The sequence below is a fragment of the Panthera onca genome, chromosome C2 (genome assembly GCF_046562875.1).
Source record: "Panthera onca isolate mPanOnc1 chromosome C2, mPanOnc1 haplotype 2, whole genome shotgun sequence".
Lineage (NCBI taxonomy): Eukaryota > Metazoa > Chordata > Mammalia > Carnivora > Felidae > Panthera > Panthera onca.
Window position 1 is genome coordinate 84,012,833 of NC_138347.1, and position 16,383 is coordinate 84,029,215.

Sequence of the window (16,383 nt, forward strand, 5' to 3'; positions counted from 1 at the left end):
ATAGAAAGATCCATCAAGGGTTTTTTAAAATGTGTTTATTTTGTTTATTTTGAGAGAGAGAGAGAGAGAGAGAGAGAGAGCAAGCAGGGGAGGGACAGGGAGAGAGTGAGAGAGAGGATTTATTTTTTTTTATTTTTTATTTATTTTTTATTTTTATTTTTTTTATTTTTTTTTTATTTTTTAATATATGAAATTTACTGTCAAATTGGTTTCCATACAACACCCAGTGCTCATCCCAAAAAGTGCCCTCCTCAATACCCATCACCCACCCTGCCCTCCCTCCCACCCCCCATCAACCCTCAGTTTGTTCTCAGTTTTTAACAGTCTCTAATGCTTTGGCTCTCTCCCACTCTAACCTCTTTTTTTTTTTTTTTTTTTTTTTTTTCCTTCCCCTCCCCCATGGGTTTCTGTTATGTTTCTCAGGATCCACATAATAGTGAAACCATATGGTATCTGTCTTTCTCTGTATGGCTTATTTCACTTAGCATCACACTCTCCAGAGAGAGAGGATTTAAAGAGGGCTCTGTGCTGACAGCAGAGAGCCCAATGCAGGGCTTGAACTCACGAACTGTGAGATCATGACCTGAACTGAGTCAGATGCCTAGCCAAATGAGTCAAGAATCTATAAAGTTTTCATGTCCAGGAAGACTTCATGAAAAAAGTGACCTTTTTTTTTTTTTTAATTTTTTTTTTTTTTTTTTTTTTTTTCAACGTTTTATTTATTTTTGGGACAGAGAGAGACAGAGCATGAACGGGGGAGGGACAGAGAGAGAGGGAGACACAGAATCGGAAACAGGCTCCAGGCTCTGAGCCATCAGCCCAGAGCCTGACGCGGGGCTCGAACTCACGGACCGTGAGATCGTGACCTGGCTGAAGTCGGACGCTTAACCGACTGCGCCACCCAGGCGCCCCAAAAAATGACCTTTTTATGGAGACTTAAAAATGGGAATGATGGAAACTCTATCGTTTTTACCACATTGTATTTACTGATTTATTGTGGTTTGATGTTTCATGTGATGTTGTGTGTGACTTTTGTCTCTTTGAATCAAATGTTAAATGCCTGGGGTCAAGAACTGTTTCTTTTCTGCTCTCTCCTTCACCTTCAATTTCATCTCCCACCTCACAAATCACCACGGCAGCTCAGTTAAGCTTTGTTAATCAGTTGGCCCCACATAGTCCAGGTGCTGGTCCAAGCCAGGCTATATACTGAGTTATTTATAAGCTGAGTTGACAAATTAATGGCAGGTTTTCTTTGTTTTTCTAGCTCCTCTTCAGAGAACATCTGAGGAACCTTGTACAGGGACAGTAGAAAAAGATGATAAAACTAAACTTGAAGTTAAGGTAAGATCATCTTTCTCTTTATGTATAAAAATTTCTGATATGAAAGAATATTGCTGCTATAATTACCAATAAATCAGATTCCCCTAACCCAACCCCAAAAGATGTGTCCATAAAGGCATGTAGCACAGATTAGTGCTCTCAACAGCTGAGGTTTTGTGGGATTTCTTTCTTCTTAATTGTGAGTAGAAAAACTGTCTGGCCATGAATGGAATTGTTGGGAGATACTATGTTATTGAGGGAAAAGTCATTTTGTTCTTTCCTATATTCTGACTTAGTATTCAAAATTGGTAGAAGAGGGGGCGCCTGGGTGGCGCAGTCGGTTAAGCGTCCGACTTCAGCCAGGTCACGATCTCGCGGTCCGTGAGTTCGAGCCCCGCGTCAGCCTCTGGGCTGATGGCTCGGAGCCTGGAGCCTGTTTCCGATTCTGTGTCTCCCTCTCTCTCTGCCCCTCCCCCGTTCATGCTCTGTCTCTCTCTGTCCCAAAAACAAACAAACAAACAAACAAACAAACAAAAAAAAAAAAAACAAAATTGGTAGAAGTGTGTGGTTTATGTACAAAAAAAGACAAAATTTCATAGAGCTACACATACACACGTGCATGTCTAACTGGCGAACTCTAAATAGGCTCTGTAGATTGTGCAAGCATCATGTTCTTGCTTTTAATACTATGCTCTAGTTATGGAAGATATCAATATTGGAGGAATTTGGGGGAAGGGTACACGAGACTTCCCTGTATTTCTTTGCAACCTTATGTGAATCCATAATTATTTCAAAGTAAAAGTTAAGGGGGAAAAAAAGCATGAGCTTTGCAATCAAGCAGACTTACATCTATGTAACATGACCTCTCTAAACCTTGGTTTCTCCTCTGTAAAAATGGGGATAACAACAGCTATTGTCTGAAACTAATTTTTAGCAGCAAACAAATATTTGAAAATTGCCAAGCACTGTATTGTAAAGTAACTTTATATTTAAATACCCAAATACAATGAATTGTGGATATATGTTGCTGCAAACGCAGCCCGAGAAGGGGTTCCTTTTCTTCTGGCTCACTAAAAATGAGTATCTAGCTGATGGAATGGTTCTGAAAGCAGAGGCCAGTAGACCATGGGCTCACACAGTTTGGGTCCATCATCTGTGCCTAATGTGTCTGAATATAGGACCCCACTGACCATTATGAAGTCAGGCAGAAAGCAGGTCTCAGACTTTTTTTCCTAGAAGCAAAAACAATGTAGGAAGTAGAGTTCCCAGCTGACTTTTCTTAGAAAGAGAAAGCTGCATTCTTCTGTTTAGTCATCCTTTTGTATTTGAAGCAGATTAGGACATTGCTACAGCTGTTTCGGAATCCCGTGTGGTTGGAGGAATTGCATTACCATATCTTCCAGAGTTAGGAAACCGTTTGCAGTTTCACACAGTCATGATCAGCCATTTGAAAGAGTAAATAGCAAATTAAAAAAAAATTTTTTTAAGTTTTATTCAGTGTTGAAAGATAGAGCATGAGCAGGGGAGGGGCAGAAAGGGGTGGGGGGGGGGACACAGAATCTGAAGCAGGCACCAGGCTCTGAACTGTCAGCACAGAGCCCGACACGGGGCTCGAACCCATGAATGGTGAGATCATGACCTGAGTCAAAGTCAGCCACTTAACTGATTGAGCCACCCAGGCACCCCAGCAATTTTTTTTTTTTTAAATGGGCAACTGTAATGAGACTTCGCCAGACTGGACATCCATGAAGTCTGTGGAATTACTTAGTGACATAAAAAGGGTTTAACTGTGATCAACTTTAAAAGTGAGCATCATTCTACCCTTTTCTGTACCTGGGCTTCAGAGACTTTTATCTCTGAATGTGGCAAGTGTACCAAAGCCCAGATCCAGCCCCTGAACTCATATGCTGTTGCCATGAACACACAATGTGATTTGAACTTACCTCATAACTCTGTGATTTTCTCTGCCCATATTGAGACAACATATTTATGGCCTACACACTTTATAAAGAGGCCATAGGAGTTGTGTGTACATGGAGGTTCTCATATAAAAGAATCCAAATTAGGGTGAATTATTTCAACAATTGTGAACAATAAAAATGAGTGCTATTGTTTAATTTGTTGGGGAAGAAAAGGAAATATAGTCAGTAAGCATAAAGCACCTTTTCTCAGGGAAGACCTGAAGATATTTAAGAAGAAACCATAAGCTACATTTATTATTTACTCCGATTTCATATGTTAGTAAAAATAGACAATGCAGGAACTATAGGGAAGGGAAAGAATCAGAAGCCTATAGGGTTGGAAAATGTTAAGTAGAATCCAAGAATCTCTGACCACCAGACTTTTTGTTTCTTCTTTTTTGGTTGTGCTATTTATTTAATCCAGACTCCAAGCACATCCTTCCAGGAGGCTGCCCCCCTTGTGTTTAGGCAGATCACCAACAGCATAGGTACTAGGAAGCCAGCACAATTCCATTTTACAATTATCCTGGGATTTTGTTGTTGTTTTTCCTTACTGTTGCCTTGTTTGTGTATTTAATGAAGGGCTTTTCCTGCAACAATATGCATGTTAACAGTCAAGGCAGTGGAGGAAGCAGGGTAGAAACAGGCTGCCAGACTTCCTCAGTTTGGGCAAACAGAAGCTGGTCAGACTTCTGCTTCTAAACACCAAGAGTATGAGCAGAATCTATACAGTTGTGAACAACATGAGTAGGAAGGAAGAGGATTTATGAACTAAATCCCCAAATGCTAGACTTAAAATTCAATTCAAGACCAATAAATGCAATTGGCATTTGACAAGGTAGGTAATAAAACCAGGGAAATCATCATTTCAAAATATGTAAGAAAACTAGTAGGAAAAGAAGATAGGTTAGGGAAAAAAGTTTAGGGGCGCCTGGGTGGCTCAGTTGGTTAAGCGTCTGAATTTGGCTCAGGTCATGATCTCACAGTTTGTGAGTTTGAGCCCCGCATCAGGCTCTCTGCTCTCAGCACAGAGCCTGCTTCAGATCCTCTGCCCCCCTCTCTCTTTGCCCTTTCCATGCTGGTTCTCTTTCTCTCAAAATAAATAAATAAACTTAAAAAAAAAAAAAGGTTTAGATTCATGTCTGTGTGATCCATGGTTTATTAGAAGGGGGACACAGAGGTTAACTTACGTCAAGAACAATCATTTCTTCATGTGTTTTGTGACCACTGTCCAGGAAAAATGACCAAGATGGATAGCATCTGACTCTAGTGACAATTCTGACATCCTTTTGACCTTAGGCCTAGACCTCAAAGATAAAATGAAACCACAGTGCAAATTGTAACATTGTGATAAATGCCCTTCTTTGCCCTCAAGGGTAAATGCTCACAGACAAAAAAAAAAAAAAAAAAAGCTATAAACCAAAACTGCTTATGATGCCACTAGAGTCACTGATACTCACTACAACAAAATCATGCAACAAAATCATGATATGAATTTATCATCATCAGAAAACTCATTTCCAAAAAAGGCATTTCATCTTCTCTGGTGGGGTGATCCTTACTTTACCTCTTAAAAGGAACTAAGTTAAACTTGACAAGCTGGCTGAGGCTCTCAGGGCCATCTGGCAGCTGTGCGGCCATGTGCTAGACTTGTTAATGTGGTCTAGGAAAGCCTGTCAGTGGAGGAGATTCGCTGTGGTTGCTGGCAGTGGTGATGAGGCTAGTTCAGGTTTTTTACGTCACCAGCTGGAAGCTGAAAGCATGACTCACTGGAGCTACTTTTATATCACAGCCTCTTTGGAGCTAGAAAGAAGCCAAAGGCTGATGAAAATTCCTTTTTCATGAATGTAAACGCTCAGGATAAAGGCAGAGAGCTACTGGCTGTGAGCACTAACAAACAATGCTCCTGGACACCTGTTAAAGGGGCTTAAAGTAGCAGAGGCCTTTTTTTTTTAACTTTTAAAAAGTTTATTTATATATTTTGAGGGAGAGAGAGCATGGGCAGGGGAGGGGCAGAGAGAACGGGAGAGAGTGAGAGAGAGAATCCCAAGCAGGCTCTGTACTATCCATCTCATGAGTTGTGAGATCATGACCTGGGCTGAAATCAAGAGTCAGGCACTTAACCAACTGAGCCACACAGGTGCCCCTAGTAGCAGAGGTGCTTTTAGGCTTGCAAGCAAACAGCCTCCTTCATAAAAATTAAAGAAAAAAAAAAAAGCCAAGGCTGTAAGTTACAGAATGGAGAGATGAGGGAAGGGTTGCTAACACATTGTACTGGGTGCTGTATGTACCCGGTTTCATTATAAATTCTCAGTATCTTGAGGAAGATGATGAGGAAGGTGATGTTTCCCTTGTTTTATCCATGATGCTGTGGAGACTCTGAGAGGTTGAGTTTCCATAACGGTCACACAACCAGTAAATGGTGGAACTGGGTTTTGAAACATGCAGTTTATTTAATCTAACAGTCACTAACATCTAACTTCAGTCTATTTATTTATAACCTGTTAGCTACTTAGTTTACCTAACTACCAGTTTACTTAATCTCTCATATTCTAAATTTCCTCTTCTGCAAAATGGGGATAAAATAATCTCACAAATGGTTGATTAAAGGAGAAATATATGACTTCAATAATAATAATAATAATAATAACAATAATAATAATAATAAGGGGTGCTTGGGTGGCTCAGTCAGTTGGGTGTCCACCTTTGGCTCAGGTCATCGTCTCATGGTTCATGGGTTCGAGCCCTATGTTCAGGGTTCGTGAGTTTGGGCTGTCAGCTCAGCCTGGAGCCTGCTTCAGATTCTGTGTCTCCCTCTCTGTCTATCCCTCCCCCACTTGTTCTCTCTCTCTCTCAAAAATAAATAAATAAACATTTAAAAAAATAGTGATAATAATGTCAACAAAATAAAAATAGAAAATTTTTTAAAATGAGAAATATATGGAAAGTAGTTATTAGCATTATGCCTGACATATAGCAGGGTCTTGGTAATTTTAGTTTCCCACTTAATCCCATGTTTATAAATAGCATATTCTGTGTAAAAGTTGAAAAGAAGCTGAAGGAAGGTCAGATTCAGGTCTTAAATGGGATAGCTTCTCCTAATCTTGAATGTATACCGTTTTGCTCAATGATAGCAGATCAGGCCCCAATTCTGTTCCTTGCTTTCTCACGCCCACAGTTGTCATTTACCTTTCTGATTCTCAACAGGAAAACTGTATGAACTTATAAGCTCATTTCAGTATTCATCCTCTATGATGTTCAAAGTCTAGTCATTCAGAGAATCCACCAAATCCTTGAGGCAGCCCCCAACCAAGCTTTCTGAAGAATTTCTAGAACCAAGGTTGTCAAAGTTTCCTATGTATTGCAGCCCTGAGAAGCTTATTAATAATGCAGATTCTCAAGCTCTACCCTCAGAGATTCTGATTCAGTAGGGCTAGAAAGAAAACAAAATGAAAAGTTTATTTATTTGTTTTGAGAGAGAGAGCGAGAGAGAATATGAGTGGGGGAGGGGCAGAAGAGAGGGAGAGAGAGAGTCCCAAGCAGGCTCTGTGCTGTCGGCACAAAGCCCAATGTGGGGCTCCATCCCACAAACCATGATATCATGATCTGAGATGAAATCAAGAGTTGGAAACTTAACCTACTGAGTGCCCCCAGGAATCTGAAGTTTTAACTTTTAAATTAAAAAAAAATTTTAATTTGGTAACTAGAATGCAGGTGGTATAAAGATTGCATTTTTGGGTCACACTGGCTTAGAAGCTATATTTATAGGTCATGAAGACTTGGGTTAAAGGAGAACTCATTAAGGTGGATATGGATCTCTTAGGCTAATATCGAGTCCAATACTTAGTGAAGTGAAGGCATGATTATATTAATCTATGAGAATGTATTTTCACTGAGAGAGCTATATGACAAAGAAGATAATAACAGTGAAGGCCACTGTTGACTTTGCTCTTTGACAAATAAAAAACTGAGATGACTAAAATATTTGATTGGTCCAATCTGGGCATCCTATTCAACTTCATTTAATAGATCTCAAAGCAATTGCTATAGGTCGTATGGAAATAATTCTAACATTGGGGCCTAAACTTAAGGAACTTACAAGTTTCATGAAGGAAATAACGTATTTCCAGTAATTTATAATGTAGAGTAAAATGGCATACCTCCAGGACAAGGAATATAACATGTTAGATGGCAGAAGACAGAACAGTTCATAATAAGGAGATTGGGGATATTTTTACAGAGGAGATGGCATTTGAATTTAACTTTGAAAAATAAATACAACTTTGAAAGGTGGATAAGATGGAGAAGGGAAGCAAAAATGGGGAAGGATATAAAGTCTCAGAAGTCTGAAGGGGCATAGGCTCTTCTGGGAGTGGTTTGAGAAAGATAGACAGGTAGACGAAAACAGGTGGTTGCTGAAGGCTTTGGTTAGGAGTTGTTGCCAGGAAGGGCACCTATGTATTAGAAAGATGACTCTGGTATGACAATGAAGAGTACACTGGAAGGCAGGCAGACCAGCTGCCAGCAGCTGTTACAGTCTAGATGAGACTCTAATGTTGAGAGCCTACTAATGACAGAGAAAGGGAGATGGGCAGAGCTTATATCTGTCAATCTAGATATTCTTCCCAGTGCCTAGAATACACTAGACTGTCAGAGAAAGTGTGATGGATGAAGGAGTAGATCAAAGCAGAGAAGAAAGAGAAGAGATTATTTAATAGACAGGGAAAAGAAAGAAGATATTGAAAATACTTTGGGGTTTCCATCTTGGATTCCTTATTGGATGAATTTGTTGACTAATATAGAGCACACAGAAGGAACAGTAGGAAGTGAGGACTTATGAAGGCTGAGTCCAACATCTGTAGGGTTTTATAGATCTGCAACAGCAACCCACGCCTTTTCTTTCTATTAGCTGTAGCCCATCCCCCTTCCCACCAATAAGGGTCAACCAACTGGCCTTAAAGTTATGTGGAAATTATTTGTGCACTAGGTTAGGGACCAAAGATTGGTCTAATAAAACACTTTACAAACTTGTGGTTTTATTCGTGAGTTAAGATTTACAGACATATACAAATTAAGTTACCCTGACATTTATGCATTGAGGTTAAAATCACATGAAATCACATGAAACAGCTTGAGGGGTGCCTGGGTGGCTCAGTCAGTTAAGCACCCCACTCTTGATTTTGCCCAACTCTTGATTTCCACTCAGTTCATGATCTCACAGCTCATGAGATCAAGTCCCACGCTGGGCTCTGTGCTAACAGTGAAGAGCCTGCTTGGGATTCTTTCTCTTCCTCTATGTCTGCCTCTCACCCATTCTCATGCACACGTATTCTCTCTCCCTCAAAATAAATAAACCTTAAAAAAAAATAAAAAGAAACAGCTTGAGAAAATTCAGGATATATGGGCAACTTCTTTTCAATGTCCTTGACACACTTATTTCCTTCACATTTTCTCGGTTTGGGAATGGAAGAAAGGTATCTTGCAACATGTTTCTCAATTTCTGGATATTTTAAACAGAACTACAGACTTGTAAATCATTGTTAAAACAATGTTACAGTTTTTTAAGAAGACACTCTTCCCATAAACAAAATATTATACACATTGTTTAGCTTTAGTCCATCCTTTAAAAACCAATTTAACCATTGAGAACATTGAACTAATTACTAACAAAACTACCTGGGAAATTCAAGATCTTAGATAAAAGAGATCCTGGAAAATTTTTGAAATAGGAGAAGTTTGCTTTTGGGACCCATTCCCCTATCTTTCTCTAATCATTTCCCATTTCCACAAAGCCTCAGGACTACTCATGCATGTCTCCTCAAGCCTGCCCTTCTCCAAAGGGCATTAGTCTATAAAATGTGCTAAAACCTTCCTCTCCTCTCCTCTCCCTCTTGGAAGCCTCCTCCCAATGTAGCTGATCTGGACTAGAGGCAGGAGAATATCTGAATGAGGTAGTTCATAGCAATGCATGGATGATGAGTGACTGACAGTTCCTTGACTCTTCCGGAAATACTTACCATAAAAAAAAAAAAAAAAAGACTGCCCTGACTGCCCTATTATCCAAAGGCAGTGAGTGGCTTCTTCAGGCAATGAAGAGTAGGAAGATGTGCTGGAAAAGGTCAGTGAGATAGAGCAAACAGGGCAGACAAGCCAGCTAGAAATCTGTTCCCAGGATAGATCTCTAAGTGGTTCCTGTTTTTCAAAAGTTCTTCCTATTCTCTATGTCAGAACCTACTGAATCTGGGGGGAAAAAAAAGACGGGTTCACCTTTTCCCCAGCAGTTCCAGCAATGGAGAGGAAAAGGCATAGCTATCCCTTCCGAAGGCTAACGTTTTTCTCTCTGGGACTTTGTCTGTAAGACCACCCTGGACTGAGGCTGGAAGTTGAATGGCCTTTGGAGAGTTTTCCTTTTCCTTTTTTCCCCACTGTCCTCCCCTACAGCCCACCATTGTATCATTTTTCAATAATTCTTTTTTTTTAAATTTTTTTTAATGTTTATTTATTTTTGAGACAGAGAGAGTCAGAGCATGAATGGGGGAGTGTCAGAGAGAGAGGGAGACACAGAATCTGAAGCAGGCTCCAGGCTCTGAGCTGTCAGCACAGAGCCCGACGTGGGGCTCGAACTCACGGACCATGAGATCATGACCTGAGCCGAAGTCGGATGCTTAACTGACTGAGCCACCCAGGCGCCCCCATTTTTCAATAATTCTTACTTGTCCTACCTCTTCATTGATTTTCTCTGGTTTTCATAATTAATTTGTAATGCTGTAAAATGTTTAAATACTTCTTGTAATGATCACTGTTTATGTTTAAACGAAGAGGGTGGTTCAGCCCCTTATCTGCCTTATTTTTTTCTCACACTGAAGTCAAGAAGCTTCTCTCTCTCTCTCTCTCTCTCTCTCTCTCTTCATGTTGGGAGCCCAAGCAGGTCCAAACTCTTGACCCTGAGATCAAGACCAGAGCTGAGATCAAGAGTCAGATGCTTAACTGACTGAGCCTGACTGAGCTTCTCTTTTTAAGAAATGTGATAATATAAAAAACAATACTTTCACCTTGAGTTACCAGATAGCATCACTTTTAAAAAGTTGGAACTGAAATTGCTTTCCAAAAATCTCTAAAATCATACAGTGAAATCATTTAACTTCAGGGAAAAACTAATCTGATTCAGTTCAGATTAGTTGCTATCTCTCCTTTGGGGAAGAAAAAATATATTTTAATAATCAATTGAAAATCAACTATTGATACTTTTTTAAAAATGTAGGGACTTTTAAAAAGTTGATTGATACTTTTAAAAAGATATATTCTCCAGAGAAATTTAAATAAAGTTTTTAAATAAAATTCTTTCAAGCTAGGCATTTAGCCTATTTTCCCAGTTTTGAAACACATCTTTTTTCAAAATATGGAGGAAACAAATCAATTAGATTACATGTTTGTTCAGAGGACACAGGAAGTCATCATTCAAGGTGCTCCTAAGAGCACCTGTATATGGGTTGGTGTCACTTTGAAAAGAGGAGAGACTGGAGTAGAAATGGGGGTACAGGGAGTGATGTTGTGTCCAGGGCAGTTGGCAACCTGCCTGCCTTCAGTGCCACCCTTTTTCTTCAGAATAAAACGAACATAAATGGAGACGGGCTTTTCCACCTGATTGGCTCTCTAATAGGGTCGTTAATGGGTCAATTCCCTTTTAAATCTCCAACTGGCTGAGAAAGTTACCCTCTTTGAGACACCCTAGGGGCAACTCCAAGTCAGGGTTGACTGAAGGGAAACAGGATAGGATTCCACAGGAACTTGTTACTTTGCTTTAAAAAAGCATCATTTTATAATCCAATGAGGTTCCTAAGGAATTTCTAACAAAAAATATAGCAGCAATGGGTGGGTTGGTCTGTGGTCAATTTTCTTGGTCCATTATTTAAAATAAAAGGAACAAAAGGACCAATATCTGGGGAAAAAAGCAAGCATTTATTTAAATATGTGGTCTTCCTTCTAGAGCTTTCAGGAAGCTTATGTTAATTTTTCTTCTCCAAAGTACTCTGGCTACAATTTAGCTTTCATCTCAAAATAGGAAGCAATAGCACCTATGTTGGTATTTGATATTATAAACAGAGGGATGTTTCATAGCCAATTTACACATCTCCCTCATTTTATACAGAAGAATATAGATGTCCAGGCAGCTTACGTGACTTGGCCAACACCTCCAACCTAGTGAGAAATATGGGGTCTGTATTACATGTGAGCAGGTAGGAACTGCCCAGGAATTACTGCAGGTCAGGTGTGCCTGGTGGTTTACATACATTACTTACTTATTTTAATCCCCACAAAGTACATCTTAAAGAGCCAACCATAAATGCCATTTATCAAGTCTTCTTTGTGCTAAGTACTTTAATTCCTTATCTCAAATTACCACAATGACCCTCTGATATAGATACAGTGAGCCCTCTTTTACAGAGAGAGAATTAAGGTGCAGAGAAGTCTTGCCCAAGGCCACTTTTAAATAAAAAGTAAATCAGGGATTCCCACCCAGTCTACCTCTCACATGAAGAATTTGTGTTCTTTTCACTCTGTGAGAGGTTTTTGAATTACAGGTCACAGTGGTGATAGTTGAACTCAATTTGGTGGGCTCACAAACATTTAAAAATAAATAAGAACAGAATACAGCAAGGATAGCCTAATATAAAAATAGAGTGTATCACATCGGTTATATGTATGTCTGGTGTGTGTGTGTGTGTGTGTGTGTGTGTGTGTGTGTGTGTGTGTGTTTCAACCATTACCAAGCAATTAACTAAATTCTGACACTATCTACCTAGACATAGCATCACATCCCACAAGTTAAGGGCTCAGTCCTATAACATTGCTCCCCCAGCCCCTTCAAAGGCCATTTGAAAAGTCCAGATTGCCATTGGTGCTTCTGACTGACCAGCTATAGATCAGTTTCCCATGACCCCCTCCTTGGGTTCAATTAATTTGCTAGAGTGACTCACAGAACTCAGAGAAACATTTTACTTAGTAGATTACCAGTTTATCTTAAAAGGATACAATTCAGGAATGGCCACATGGAAGAGGTGCATAGGGCAAGGTATAAGGAAGGGACATAGAGCTCTTATGCTCTCTGAGCAAGCCACTACCCACCCCCTATCTCCAAATGTCCACAGACCCAGAGGCTCTCTTTTTGGGCTTTTGTGGAGGCTTCATTACATAGGCATGATAGATTAAACCATTGGCCATCAGTAATTGAACCCAATCTCCAGCCCCCCTCCCCTTCCTGGAAGTGGTGGTGGTCAGGGGAACTGAAAGTTCCAACCCTCTGATTACGTAGTTGGTTCTCCTGGCAACCAGTCCCCATCCTTTGGTGCTTTCCAAAAGTCACCTTATTAACATAAACTCCAGTCTGGTTGAAAGCGGTTTGCTATGCATAACAAAAGACACCTTCATGGCTCCTGTCACTTAGGAAATTACAAGTTTTAGATTTATACCCAAAACAGGACAAGATCAAACACATATTTCTTATTATAAATCACAATATATGTGATTTATGTATGTATATTTTGATGTTTTTCTTGAGGGGCATGTTCAGACTTTGAAAGCTACTGCATCAGAACACAACTAATCTGTCTAAACCTTAGCAAAACTTTGGTATACAGTATAGTTAACTACCTCCCTGCAGGTTATTAAAGCAGTACCCAGATCTGCTGTGGATCCTTCCCATCACATTCTCAGTGGCAACAGTGTTATATTTCATCAAAGTTGATTGACAGAGGACTCTTTCTCTACCCTGACACCAGCTGTCTGAGTCTATAAATCAGTAGGACATCATCATTCATTGTAAAAGATGATAGTCCATACCTACACACCTTGGGTCATTGTTATTTTCTGTCGTTAGGTTGTCATGAAATAAAAGACCCTACAGTCTACCACACTTACAATAGACCGAAAGAGTTGGATAGAGCACAGTTCATTTTATAAACAGTAGCAAATATACAGTAAGAGGAAGTTCTGTTAGTAATGGTGGTTACTCTTTATGCAGGTCCTATATTACATGTTGAGGATCCAAAGACAAATAAGGCTAGAGCTCAAAGTCCAGCAGGTGCTTCAGGCACAGTAACGTCACAGGGGAGGAACAAGAAGCGGATGCAATGTAACATTAACCACCATAGTAATTAGTTCAACATTATATAGAAAATGTGAAGAAAGAGCTTTGGTAGTGTGGCAAAAATAACTAGATTGGTTTGAATCCAGGGACCACTATTTACTTCTGTATATTGACTGAAATGAGAAATCTATACTAGTATCTGATCAAATATGTGTAATAGAGGGAACTAAAAATTTAGATTCTTAGTGAAATGATATCTTACTTTAAAAGAAGATTCTATTATATATTTTTTAATTGTTTAATGTTTATTTATTTTTGAGAGAGAAACACACAGAGTGTGAATGGGGGAAGGGACAGAGAGAGAGGGAAACACAGAATCCGAAGCAGGCTCCAGGCTCTAAGCTGTCAGCACAGCTGTCAAAGTGGAGTCAGCTTGGGATTCTCTCTCTCTCTTTTTCTCTCTCTCTCTCTCTCCCTCTCTCTCTCTCCCTCTCTCCCTCTCTCTCTCTCTCTCTGCCCCTCCCCTGTTCTCTCTCTCTCTCTCTCTCTCAAACAAATAAATTAACTTAAAAAAAAAAAATATGAACTTAGAATTTAAGATTGCCCTTGTATTTTAGAGCTGAATGCAAAACTTGTATCCCAAATAGTCCATTATTTTTTAGCTTGCTTTCTGGAAAGATTTCTCCCAGATTTGGGAGGATATCTATGAAAAAGATCGAAGATCCATGCTTTTCTTTCATTCGTTCAGCATTTTTGAATTGCTGTTTCTGTGGATGGCATTGTGCATAATAATTAAAAAAAAACCCACCTTGACTGCTTTCTGTTAATCCAGAGAGAGACCTCTCTTCTTGCATGGTGAACAACTAGCTGAGAGCCTATCACTCTCACCTGTTTATCAGACTTCTCATCTGTTCCTCAGTCTGGGGAAAACTGTTCATTTTCCAGCTCTAATTTACATAGAATCTTTATGTTTACTCATTAAATTTCTTGAACAATACTTTGGCAAGAGGGCCCTTTCAAAATCTTTCCCTTTTATGACAGTGTAAAATAATTCATTTAAACAGAACTTGGCAAGCAGGAAGAATTCAAATGCTGGCTAATTATCTACTTGTTTGTTATTAGTCAATACCTTTACGCTACACTGGTTGCTATCAGTATTATACAGATTTGCTTCCTTGTTAAAATGGCATTTTCTTGAAAGCAAAATGAGCAGTTTTGCCTCTTTTTGACAACTAAAGGCCTAATATTATTCTGAAAAAGAGCCACAGCCCTCTGTGGTGGATAGTGCCATGGGGTCCATGTTGTAGAGGAGGAAATCAAGCCAGAGAGGTTCAGTGAGCTTGCCCAGGGTCTCAGAGCTGACAGGTAGTGGAACACAGTTTCTGATCAGCAGCTGGCTTGGAGCCAGGTGACCAGTCTGCACACCTGAGGAACCACCTGCTTTATGACGCAGTGTGATAGACTGGACCTGCGATTACCAGCCTGTGAAAAGTGGACTCTGGGCTTACCTCATCTCTGTCTTTAAGCTCACTTTCTGGTCTTGGGTAGGTTGCAACTTCTCCAGATCTTGACTTCTTACCCCGAAAGGAAAAAAAAAAAATGGAGATATTGAGGCAAATGATCTCTTTACTGTTCCCTTTAGCTCAAACTCTGAATCTTTATTGCAAGTCAACTGGGGGAGGGGAAGGAGTACAATATTAATGACCATACATTATTAAGGAAAAAGGATACTTGCTTTTGGGAAAGATATTTTTGGGGCACCTGGGTGGCTCAGCCAGTTAAGCATCTGACTTCAGCTCAGGTCATTATCTCACGGTCTGTGAGTTTGAGCCCTGCATCGGGCTCTGTGCCAACAGCTCAGAGCCTGGAGCCTGCTTCAGATCATGTGTCTCCCTCTCTCTCTCTGCCCCTCCCCCACTGGCACCTGTCTCTCTCAAAAATAAAATAAAAACATAAAAAAATTTAATATATATTAAAAAAAAGAAAGATATTTTTGATGTTTCTAAAGAAAGCGTGAAAGGCAAACTGTAACAGATCCACAGAGGGGTTGAGAAAAACCCAAGAAAGAAAAAGATGAGAGACTGGACATGGTGCCCATCTAGAAAACTCAAAACAAAAACAAACATAACAAATAAATTGGGGGAAAGAAAAACATAGAGCTCCCAAATAAGACAGACTATTTTACCAAAGTTTCTTTCACTTCAGAATGAAGAAATACTGGAAAGCAGTCACGATGGGGCAAACCCTGAGCCAGAGCAGCTTGACGGCCCTGCACATCTTTCCCCCTCCAGGTAAGATTCCAGATCCCTGGTAGGAGTCGTTTGAACCCCTAGAGGTGGTGGGGAAGGAGGGGAGGGTATCCTCTGTTTTAAATCTTGTCACTCATTTTTCCCAGATAAAATCACATATAGTTTTCTGTAACCTTCACGTGTATACTGAGAATAAACCCATGGATCTCATAAAAGCAACAAGCAAGAGCTGAAAATGATATAAACCAAGTTCCAAGGATACTCAGTATTTTAAAAGATGAATTATCAAGAAAATAGTAAATGTAAACTAATGTTGATATTGATTGACTTATTGGTTTCAAAGCATTTAAAGGCAATAGGTTCCCTGAACACACAATTTATACAAATTTAATGCTATGTTTGGACTACAGGAAAGTGTTCACATGTATGTGAATACTCAGCAGTTCAGAAAGCCTAAATTAGGGTGGTAAAGACCAAAAACATCAGGAGAAACTCATTTAAAAATATCTTTTTTTATACTCAAAATCCCATCATTAGCTCTATTCTCCCAATCATCACATTGTTTATCTCCACACCATTTGACTTACTGACTTATGAACCACTTTTATCCCTAGGGACTGTCATAATGCTTAGCTCTTAGCAGGCCTCCAAAATATGCCTGTAGAATAAATGAACCAATGTCTTTAGGAACTTGCTGCTTGATTAAAGCCCATATTAGTTTAATTAGACTACTTTATACTCTTTCACTTTAAGGTGTACTCAAGGA

General features: G+C 39.6%; 1 protein-coding gene across 2 annotated transcripts in view; it reads left to right on the forward strand.

The window, feature by feature from the left end:
• Window positions 1-16,383, forward strand: part of MCF2L2 (MCF.2 cell line derived transforming sequence-like 2) — a 265,561-nt gene that overhangs the window by 146,755 nt on the left and 102,423 nt on the right. For both annotated transcript variants that reach the window (XM_078453181.2, XM_078453182.2), the window contains exons 14-15: window positions 1,265-1,341; window positions 15,574-15,659. In XM_078453181.2, the coding sequence (XP_078309307.2) occupies window positions 1,265-1,341; window positions 15,574-15,659 (163 nt within the window). The remainder of the gene's footprint in view (window positions 1-1,264; window positions 1,342-15,573; window positions 15,660-16,383) is intronic.